Source organism: Tachypleus tridentatus, chromosome 2 (assembly GCF_004210375.1).
Source record: "Tachypleus tridentatus isolate NWPU-2018 chromosome 2, ASM421037v1, whole genome shotgun sequence".
NCBI classification, from domain to species: Eukaryota; Metazoa; Arthropoda; class Merostomata; order Xiphosura; family Limulidae; genus Tachypleus; species Tachypleus tridentatus.
Window position 1 is genome coordinate 88,701,108 of NC_134826.1, and position 12,399 is coordinate 88,713,506.

Genomic DNA, 12,399 nt, shown 5'->3' on the forward strand with positions numbered 1-12,399 from the left:
AAATTTTTGCAAGGGGGCTATCTCTGCACAGCCATCTCTAATTTTGAACTCAGAGACAGAAGGAAAATTAGCTAATCAGTAGCGTCTAGGCTTTTGTTGACTGACAATTGGCAGGACTTGACGGTGACTCTTACACTCACAAAGTGGAGAGCACATGATTATTTTGCAGCAATGAGATGCAAACCATGTATATTCAGCTTAACAGTACAGGCAAATGAAAATGCTATATGAAAACAGTGTTGATTAAACAAATATGATATACAGAGTACATTTAGTACAAGTAAAAAACCCTAATAAACCAATGAATGAAACCACCTACAAACATACACACGTTTAAACAAAATTGTATTGCAGTATTAGCTTTACCCAATACTTTTATACATATTTTAATATTGTATTTTAATGTTACAATGCACACAGATAATTCTAAACAGAAAATGCTCTGCTTTCACTCTCTTACTAACTAAAGTTTCCATGTCAACATACTGACACGTACACTTTATCTACATGAGCTAAAGGTATCTTCGGTTGTTGTAAAACCACATTTTTGTCCATGATAACCTTCTGAATGACGTCATCATCCCTGAGCTCTGAGTAAGGCTGATCACCAAACTGAAATATCTCCCACAACACCACACCAAAAGACCTGAAATGGAAAGGATACAAATATGTACACTTTATTATGGAATATAAAAACAAAAAAGTTAATCTGAATAATTTCCAGACAAACAGATGTGTGTGTGTGTGTTGCTTAATATCTGGTGCTTGTAATGTCACTAAAATTGGCAGTTGTGTGCGTGTTACTTAATATCTGGTGCTTGTAATGTCGCCAAAACTGGCAGTTGTGCACGTGTTACTTAATATCTGGTGCTTGTAATGCCACCAAAATTGGCAGTTGTGCGCGTGTTACTTAATATCTGGTGCTTGTAATGCCACCAAAATTGGCAGTTGTGCTGCGTGTTACTTAATATCTGGTGCTTGTAATGCCACCAAAATTGGCAGTTGTGCTGCGTGTTACTTAATATCTGGTGCTTGTAATGCCACCAAAATTGGCAGTTGTCGCGTGTTACTTAATATCTGGTGCTTGTAATGCCACCAAAATTGGCAGTTTGTGCTGGTGCGTGTTACTTAATATCTGGTGCTTGTAATGCCACCAAAATTGGCAGTTGTGCGCGTGTTACTTAATATCTGGTGCTTGTAATGTCACCAAAATTGGCAGTTGTGTGCGTGTTACTTAATATCTGGTGCTTGTAATGTCACCAAAATTGGCAGTTGTGTGCGTGTTACTTAATATCTGGTGCTTGTAATGTCACCAAAATTGGCAGTGCCACCAAAATTGGCGTGTTACTTAATATCTGGTGCTTGTAATGTCACCAAAATTGGCAGTTGTGTGCGTGTTACATAATATCTGGTGCTTGTAATGTCACCAAAATTGGCAGTTGTGTGCGTGTTACATAATATCTGGTGCTTGTAATGTCACCAAAATTGGCAGTTGTGTGCGTGTTACTTAATATCTGGTGCTTGTAATGTCACCAAAATTGGCAGTTGTGCGTGTTACTTAATATCTGGTGCGTGTTACTTAATATCTGGTGCTTGTAATATCACCAAAATTGGCAGTTGTGTGTGTGTTACTTAATATCTGGTGCTTGTAATATCACCAAAATTGGCAGTTGTGTGTGTGTGTTACTTAATATCTGGTACTTGTAATATCACCAAAACTGACAGTTGTGTGTGTGTTACTTAATATCTGGTACTGGTAATATCACCAAAATTGACAGTTGTGTGTGTATATTATTTAATATCTGGTATTTGTAATATCACTAAAACTTACAGGTTGTGTGTTAATAACATCCAACACTTGTAATATTATCAAAGCTGAATATTTAAATATATTAATAAAGAAATTAAAGGCATATATGTATGAAAAAATGTCACACCTGACTAATACTGAAAAAATTGTGAGTTTTAAAAATGTTCTGTAAACAGTAGTATTTGAAAGGAAAAACGCTTGTTATACTGGTGGTGTAATTAATAAATCTATGTCAATAAAAACTATTACCATATATTGTCAACGCTCTTAAATTATGTAAGAAAGAGGTATAGTATTTATTAATATACATTATTCAGACTTTCAGAAGGTAAGGTATGAGGGTACAATATTTATTTGATCACATTTATCCAAACTTTTCTAAAATGGTTAAATACAAAACTCACCAAATATTTGCTTGTTTCGTCAATTCTCTTGTTTCAATGGAGGTTTTGGTACACAGTAGCGAATCTGGCGAGCACCATCGAACAGAAATGGCCATATCACCAAGACAGTAGTAGTCACCCTAGAATATTCAGAAAATGCAAGCCAAACTTAGCCTCACTTCCTTCCAAAATAGATGGAAAATACTTTTTAGTTCCATTCATTTGGGTTTGAAACATATTAATTCCATTCTTAATAAAATAGCACTTTCCTGCTTTTCAGTTTTTCAGTATTTGAATATCAATGTTTTGTATGATTTTACAATTAACATAAAATTTGTATTATACAAAACTGGTACTTCATGGTTTTGTGATTATTTCCAAACACAAAAATATTAACAGTTTTAGAAAGATTTAAATCCAGACTTGTCCTCACTTAACCCTTAAACAGTGGAAAGTTTGTAAGTTGCAGTATCAATTGATGATGGCTGCCATTTAAAGGTTAACCTTAGTCCTCCTGGTAAAAATTACCAGTTTTAAAGAGGAAAACTTGTCCATTTATTGCTCATAAACTCTCTTCCACATACTTATCTGTGGAGTATTTACATGTGTGACACTACATTACCTGTGTTTGAAAGTTGTGGTGTTAACCAGCCAAGTTTGGAGTTTTTATCACTGTGAAAAAAAAAAAAAATTAACCTTCAAATTCCCCAACGTTTATAAGATTTGGATAACTGAAGAAATGTTAAAATGTGTGTGCATGTTATTTTCATGTTTTCTTTAATGTAGCTGAAAATAAACCTAACACTATCCATAAACATGGACAACTGTTCATTTAATAATAAAACAAATTACATTTAAAGCAAGTTTTTCTCCTTTTATTTTGAATTTAAAATAATAAAGTCGTAGATAAAATATTCCCGCAATAATAACAAATATCATTGCCAATTTTTTTTCTCAGGCAGTACTACTATCCCCCTACAATTAATTTTCTCTGACTTATTTATAAAACTGAATACTCAAATATTCCTGAATTAAAATGGAAAACACAAAACTTTAACCCTATAGACACAATTCATGGGTCAAAGGCCATGTCACTGCATAAAACTGACTTGTATTCAAAGTTTTATTTAACTACTAATTTGATTTTATCTTCACAAGTTTGGTAATAAATTGTAGATTAAAATTCCATTTTTAGTATTATATATTAGTTAATTTCTTAATTTAAAAGCAAATATTAAATGACCACACCTAAATATTGATTTCTGTGAGTTATGTGGTATGTTGAATGCAGCACTGGTTCAAATTAGATGTTCTGATGTGAAAATACACAGTTTATAGTTTCATATGAATTATGAACTGAAATTATTAATATTGACAAATTAAAATGTAAAATAAGAATTTTGTATATTTTTATTTTGCTGATGTATGGCTTATGTACTGAACCAAACACAGAAGCCCCCCCACTCATCTCCTTCCATATTTAGAAATAGTCCTTTATATACAATTACTTCAATATATGACATGTGAATAGTCAACAAAAAGCTTAGAATGTCTTGTAGTTGCTTTCTCAACCATTTTAAAGTATTAAAAAGCCAACTTGCTCTTTTGAATGAAGATTACAAGCAGGTAGATTGTTTTTAAATTGCTCAAAATTACATATTTTTTAATATGAAATAGAGCTTAATTACTAAACTTAATAAATTATAATAACATTATATGACATCAGTAGAGTTATTTGTGATTTTCTGTCATTCTGATTGTACACATAAAAGCTAAAAACAAGATTTTGTTTCACATCCTCCATGTGCAAAACTTGTAAAATCTTAGTAGCCCATGGTAAGCAGCAAACAATAACAAAGATTGTTGTAACTACAAGTTATTATTGTTTGCTATATTTATTTATTTAATGTTCTATGTTAAAGAAAAATAACTTTAGTAACTTATTTCTAAATAGTAATAACCAATTTACATACAATGCTGGCCAAAATCTTAAGGCCAATGAACATAAAGAAAAAATATGCATTTTGTGCTGTTAGACTTATATGAGTAGAGCTTTGAAAGATGAAAATAGGAAAAGGGAAAATAAAATTAAAAACTTTTTTAGCATTTAAAAGGGAAAATGTGAACATTATGACATTAGCCTAAATACTAGCTGGTCAAAATTTTAAGACCATACTGGAATGAAGTGTTAATCAGTAAACACATAACGAAATTTAGTCATTTGTGTTCAAGTATTAGCGTTGTCAACATCTCCCACTGACATTTTCTGTGTTACATTGGGTAAAAACAGAGTTTGAACATGGCAGAATTGTCCAGCTGCAAAAGCAAGGTCTCTCTCAATGTGCCATCGCTGGTGAGATTGGGCATAGTAAAACTGTTGTTGCAAATTTCTTAAAAAACCCTGAGGGATACGGAACGAGAATTTCACCGGCATTGAGCAGGAGGATTCGACGGGTTGTCCGGCAAGACACCAACCAATTGTTGAATCAGATTAAGGCCCTTACGAATGCAGAATGCAGCTCAAGAACAATAAGACGGCATCTACAAGAGAAAGGCTTTAGAAACCATAAATGTCTTCAAAGGCCACACTACAAAACAGCTCGGATAAGCACCAAACATGAGACATAGAAAAGTGGACGAAAGTTTTGTTCTCTGATGATAAAAAATTTAACCTGAATGATCCAGATGGCTTCCAATGTTACTGGCACAATAAGGATATCCCACCGGAGACATTTTCTACACGACACAGTGGAGGAGGTTCCATCATGATCTGGGATGCTTTCTCCTTCCATGGAACATTGGAGCTTCCAGTTATACAGGGGTGTCAAACAGCATCTGGCTACATTGGCATGTTGGAGAGAGCATCCTTATTGAATGAAGGCTTTTGCTTGTGTGGAAATGACTGGATCTTTCAGCAGGACAATGCTGCAATCCACAATGCCCGCAGGACGAAGGACGTTTTCATGGTGTATAATGTGATTCCTTTGGACCATCCAGCATGTTCGCCCGAAGTGAACCCCATTGAAAATGTTTGGGGGTGGATGACAAGGGAAGTCTATAGAAGTAAACGTAAATTCCAAACAGTGCATGATCTTCATGAATAACATTCCAGCCAGCCTTCTACAAAAGCTTATATCGACCATGCCAAAGCTAATGTTTGCAGTTATTCACAATGACGGCCGTGCAACTCACTACTGAGACCTCTTGTTGGGCATTTCCTACCCTGTTTAGGACTTCTTTTTGGTATGGTCTTAAACTTTTGACCAGCTAGTATTTAGGCTAATTTCATAGTGTTCACATTTTCCCTATTAAATGCTAAAAAAGTTTTTTATTTTTATTTTCCCTTTTCTTATTTTGGTCTTTCAAAGCTCTATTCAAATAAGTGGTTGAGTGTAACAATGCAAAATGCATATTTTTTTCTTTATGTTCATTGGCCTTAAGATTTTGGCCAACAGTGTATATATAATATATATTAATTGAATTGTGACTGTATATTACAATATACTAGTCTACTAAAAAACAGCCAAGACAGGTCACTTTGTAGAGACTAAAGGTCAGTTCTATATTATTAGATATGAGTGAAGATATCCCACAGCAAAACTGAAAGGTCAATATAATAAAAATAATAAATATATGTTGTTCTGACATTTAAGCTATTTAAGACTATACGTGTGTTTTCGTATTATAACCTGTAGTCCTTTTATAACAACATAATTTATATTTATTTTTATAATGGTTAGAAGGTTAGTCAAATTGATAAACCCCACATAGTTAGAGAAATAACAGACAAAATATAAAATCTTACTGAAAATAAATGCCTGTAATGTTTTTAGGAGGATTCAAGAGATCACACAAATAATATTTGAGATTTCTGAAACAAATAATTTTTTAAATCACAACATAAAAATCATTACACACTCAGACTAGGAACAAAACACTCGATATTTTCAAAAATAAATTTTTCCTAAACTATTTCATTAAAAAATCTGACTTTTGTGTACAAGACACTTGTAATATTTACCTAAAAATCTATCAAATTCTATGAAGGTATACACACTGCATCAGAAGTTACAGTATAAATACTTAACTCGTATATGTTATACTGAGCCTGTCACAAAACTAACACACTGAAAGTAACCCATTACCTGTACAGTTTTAAACTAAACATACATATTTCAAACAATGGGAAATGTTTCCCAGATTTACAAATCTCCATTACTCTTTCAAACCAAAACTAATGAGGTATGAAGTAACTTAACTCTTGACCTTAATAAAACAGCTGGTAAATCAACACTTGACCTTAATAAAACAGCTGGTAAATCAACACTTGATCTTAATAAAACAGCTGGTAAATCAACACTTGACCTTAATAAAACAGCTGGTAAATCAACACTTGACCTTAATAAAACAGCTGGTAAATCAACACTTGACCTTAATAAAACAGCTGGTAAATCAACACTTGACCTTAATAAAACAGCTGGTAAATCAACACTTGACCTTAATAAAACAGCTGGTAAATCAACACTTGACCTTAATAAAACAGCTGGTAAATCAACACTTGACCTTAATAAAACAGCTGGTAAATCAACACTTGACCTTAATAAAACAGCTGGTAAATCAACACTTGACCTTAATAAAACAGCTGGTAAATCAACACTTGACCTTAATAAAACAGCTGGTAAATCAACACTTGACCTTAATAAAACAGCTGGTAAATCAACACTTGACCTTAATAAAACAGTTAGTAAATCAACACTTGACCTTAATAAAACAGTTAGTAAATCAACACTTGACCTTAATAAAACAGTTAGTAAATCAACACTTGACCTTAATAAAACAGTTAGTAAATTCAAAACCTCAATGAAAAATTCATAACTGAAAATTATTTATGCTTTATTAATTAATCTGTTTGAACTGAAGTTGTTTTTATAAACATAATACCTTATACAGAGAAACAAAAATCCACATATAAAGACCAACGATTATGTGGTCCTAAGCTATTCCAACCTTTAATGCCTGAATTAAAGAATATTTAATACCAGTTTAAGTAAACACACCACAACTGGCAACTGTCAGGAATGTACACAAGTAGAATAATCAAGCTATACACCGAAATTATCACTGGCAGAAATGTACCTGTCCCCAAACCATGATCAACCCACCCAGGATTTTCGATTTCTCCGTCACTGACTGGAGAAAACTTTCAACAACAATTTACCAGAGATAGCAATGCAGGCTAACAACCCCAAGTCCATAGATGATTACTTATCCAGCATAGTCAATACAATAACAAATTCAACAGACACAACAGTTCCCAATCGTAACCTCAACAATCATCCAAACTCATGGAAACTCACCAAAGCAGTCCACTCACTAATTATTAAAAGACGCAAACTCAGACGCCAATCCACTATTTTTCATGACACCACCACTAAAACCAGAATCAATCAGATAAACAACCTCATCTGTTGCCACATCAATGAACAAAAAGAACATAACTTGTCTGAGCTATGTGCATCACTAGATAATTCACACGAAGACTCTGCAACATTCTGGAAAAAATTCAAAAATATGTGCAATGATAACTCAAAGAAAAATATCCCAACCTGAAACTAGACAACAGTACAGCAACATCTGACCTTAAAAAAGCCAAATTACTAGCCAAATACTACAAACAGGTATTCACCACTCTTTTTGCACAATTCAAAATTTTATCAAAAATAATGCAAACTTAATTAGTATCGACTTCCCATGCTCCCTACCACGCAAAAACAATGAACATCTACCAACATCCCGCTACTCACTAAGCCAATAACACACGCCAAAATCAGGTTATTAATCAAAATACTAAAAAACACTACCCCAGGGGAAGATGACATGTGCAACATCATTCTTAAAAAAGCCTCAACTTCACTTATTAATTATCTAGTAGCCTCATTTAACCTTTCACTATACTCAGAGTATTACCCATCTCAATGTAAAACTGTAATAATAAAAATCATACCCAAAACAGCCCCAGCATCCAAGAATCCATAAGATTATGGACCTATCAGCCTCATTAACAGCATAGGTAAACTACTGGAAAAAATACTAACAGCACATATCATATGGTACCTGGATAGCAACACGTTACTTTCCAAAATAGAAAATGCCTCTTGTAGATACATACAGACTGCTGATCACTTAGTAAGGTTACCAGAATCTATCATACAGGGTTTTAATAAAAACCTCACCACTGTGGGTTTATTTCTGGATGTTAGACAAGCCTTCAACTCAGTATGGCATCAAGTACAAACTTCTTCAGTTTAACTTCCCATCAATCTTAACAAGATGAATATCAAGCTTTTTAGACAACAGAATAGCTTAAATAAAAATTAACAATGCAACATCTCACACCGTTCACCTCTCGGCAGGCGTTCCCCAAGGATCTGTACTTAGCCCCCTTTTATATGTCATGTATGTTAATGATATTCCATTCCTCAAATTAACGTACACCTATGCATCTCAATATGCTGACGACATAGCAGTATGGAGCACGTCATGTGAACCCCTGCTAGCAACCTCGAAAGTTCAATCCACACTTAACAGTATAACCGCCTGGTGCAACACCTGGCAAGTAGCACTCAATGCAATCAAACCTCAGGCCATAATCTTTAAATGCAAAATATCCAGGAGAAACAAGTCCATTTCAAAAGTCAAACTGAAAACGATGAATAGAGAGCTTAAATTCTCCCCCACCATAAAATTTCTAGACAACACATTCAACAGAAAACTAACATGGACCAACCACTTCAAAAACATTCTCACAAAAGTTTATAAACAAATCTTCTATCTAAGAAGAATCAATAGTATTGTCAAGGGTTGCAGGACCAAAAGTATTCTTATAATTTACGAGATATACATTCGCTCAATCATAGAATATGGAAACATGATTTCAGCAAATGCACCCTTAAACATCTAAAAAAACTGCAACGAACCCAGAATCTCACCATTCGACTGTCATATCATCTCCCTGCATACACATTGACTGCTTGCCTCATGAAAGCAAGCAACATCCCTGCTCTCAAGAAGAGACTAATCTCTATAGTATCACAATACTATAAAATAGCATGTAATTGTACCCAATTAACAAGGCAATTTCCAGAACTAGCAGCCACTCCATGTACATGGCAGCGATACCTCTCTCTGTACAACTTTATTCATGCCCTGAATGAAAACTCAAATATCTAATCATATATGCCATCTAACTTTCAGTGTTGAGCACTGGTAGGGTATATTATTAGGCACCCTACCAATGAAAGTGGGTTTTCTCGAGGTACTCCAATTTCCTCCCACAGCAAAATCTGTTTCGTTGGATCTATAGATCCCAGCCCTGAAGAGAGGCCTGTCTTTAAGTATCTAAATTTTTCTAAACTATAGTCATGTGTGTAAACTGTGTTGATGTACTGACTATGCATCTCCCTGCTCTTTCCAATGTGACCACAACTACACAAATAGATACTTTCCAGAGAATGTATGCTGGAGCTTCACGTCCAACTCTTCACACATTTTCCGGCTCAATGAGCCCTTTTTGCAGCTTTGACCAACGTGCTTCAAAGAGATAATAAACCTGTCAACATTCCAAGGTAATTTACTTCCATCACTCTAGTTTAGTAAATAAGTGTTACTTCAGTTCAGTTAATAAGTTTCAAATTATGAACCAAATTACCTCTAGCCACATGTGGGGTGAAGAGAAACAAGTTTCTGACTGCCCCAGGTTATTTTTCGTACCCCTTTGGGGGAACAAAATAATAATTTAACCCAAACACCTACCAAGAAATAACAGAAATGTACACAAGTAGAATAATCAAGCTATAAACCAAAATTATCACCAGAAATGAGTTTAAAATCTTACAACCATCAAAAAAAAGCTAGAAAAAAATCTGAATGGTTTAAGAACATCAGAACTAAAAACCTTTTAAAGGAAACTTTTCAACACTGGTAACATTTTAATACAAATGATGGTAATATAAGATGTTAGATGAAGCACTGACAGATGAAATCACATTTATTATATTTCACTGTCTGTGATTGAAGGTATTTATGTAATTTTGTACTGTCTCGTCCACTACAAGAGTTTTGGATGTGTAGTCTAAACAGTCATTTAGATAACCCAATTATTGTAAATACCATATATTACTTTTAATAATTTATTAAATGTATACAAAATCTTGACCTACTTTAATGGTTTTTATTATAAGAAATGGCCACGCATCTCTCACCTTGTATTTTTCTACTGACGTTCCATAATCTCCAATCTTCACTGTCCAATCTGAAGTGATCACACAGTTGCGAGCAGCCAAATCTCTACAGTACAAGAAACTTGATTTTAAACATTAACCAATTACTATTGGAAACATTTGTGTATCAAGTTAAACAAGCAAATGCACACAAAAAAGTTAAACTTAAAAAATCAACTTTATAAATGGAAGTGGGCCATTCCCTCCCACTATTTTGAGCCATAGAACATAAACCATTAACACATTAACATAAACGTGTTAGGACAAAGTCAAACATTACATTTCATGCTGCTTTCAAAGAACAGTGGAGGGTCAATCAAAGGTGGAACACCAAAATGTTACTAACCTTCATACTTAGTACAACAGAAACTCAGTGGAAGTGCTTAAGTTCAGTAAACAGTTAATATTTTGTGTCTCCCTTTTGCTTCAATAACTACACAATGTTTCAGCTATTGTTGCAACATATTTAATCAAAGTATCTTTTGTAATTTCACTCCAAATATCTCTGACACACTTCCATAAGTTTCTTTAGAAGTAACTTTTGATTTGTGAAGATTTTGATCTGTCGAATCCAAGATCTGATCAATTGGGCTGAGATCGGAGCTCTGTGGGAACCATTTTATCATTTGAATGACTCCAGCAGCTTCTTCCTTAGCTAAGTAATTTACTCATTGGTTGGATGAGAGTATGGGGTCATTATTTTCTTGGTAGTAGAATCCTTTAAAAATAATACACTGCTCCATTAGTCTATTTATTTTGGAAATATCTCCTGTTGCCTTAGAAGAAAAACAACCCAAACCATCACACTGCCTCCCCAATGCTTTATGGTAGGAGCTATGCTTTGGGGTAAGTGTCTTTCATCTTTTTTTCACAGGACGTACAACCTATGCTTTGTACGTCCCTGAGACTATTTTCCAATCATAAACAGTCCAGTTTTCATACATTTTAACCCGTTTCAGTCTCTTAACAATATTTGGAGACCAGAGTAAGATTGTTTTTTAACTGTTACATGACCAAATATTCCATTCTTGTTTAGTCTTCTAGATACTGTAGATCTGGAGACTTTTCTGTCATTTGGTACATGGTTGTTTACCTCATGTTTGACATCAGTACCAGTCTCCCTTCTGTACCGACAGCTTTATAAATAAAGATAATTGACATCAATATCATTCACTTTATGTGTTCTGCCTCTTCCATTACTATTTTCAAAGTTACCTGTCTCGGTCTCATAAACTAGGGTGTACTTGACAATGTTTGGGGAGCATTTCAAGTCTGCAACAATTTGTCAGAGAGTCCAACCAGCATCATGTGAAGCTCTTATGTGAATTCTATGCTCTAATGAAAATTCTCTATGCTGTTCAGGCTGTAGCATGACAACAAAATCGAATATGCAGTGCAATTAAATTGATTTATTATAGTATATACCAGTATCATATGTTAGCTTCGTTCTATATAGTTAAGACTCTGCATGAGGTACCATAATAGTTAGTTCAGACCCTAAGTTTGATCAGTATGTTCATTCAAAAGAACTTTTATGACATGCCCTTGGTACAAGTGTATGGGAATTATAAAAGATAAGAATTCTCACTCTGGCTCATTCAATTATCAACAGGGGGCAGTGAAGTATTATCATGGTGTTGAAACTTACATTCTGTACTCATATAGGAGAATGAACCTCATAAAATGGAAAGAATAATACATTGTCTTATCTTAACACTTTTGCATGGTATATCAAAGTAGATTTTGACACTGTTTGGCATCTTGGAGTGTAATGTCATTAAAACTTGGTTGTCTGGGTGGGGGTGGGGGGAGATGTGCAACATCTATTATTGATTAATTCACCAATTCATAAAAATGTGTCCAGATGGAGAATTTAAGAAAGAAACATCTCCTATAATTAATAGCATTTGAAAAAAAAAAAAGGAAT

General features: G+C 34.0%; 1 protein-coding gene across 1 annotated transcript in view; it reads right to left on the reverse strand.

Annotated features, from left to right (window-relative positions):
* Positions 1-12,399, reverse strand: part of LOC143244455 (uncharacterized) — a 37,087-nt gene that overhangs the window by 13,540 nt on the left and 11,148 nt on the right. The window contains exons 8-10 of the mRNA XM_076489141.1: positions 10,455-10,539; positions 2,215-2,333; positions 497-646 (exon numbers count right to left, since the gene is read on the reverse strand). Of these exons, the coding sequence (XP_076345256.1) occupies positions 497-646; positions 2,215-2,333; positions 10,455-10,539 (354 nt within the window). The remainder of the gene's footprint in view (positions 1-496; positions 647-2,214; positions 2,334-10,454; positions 10,540-12,399) is intronic.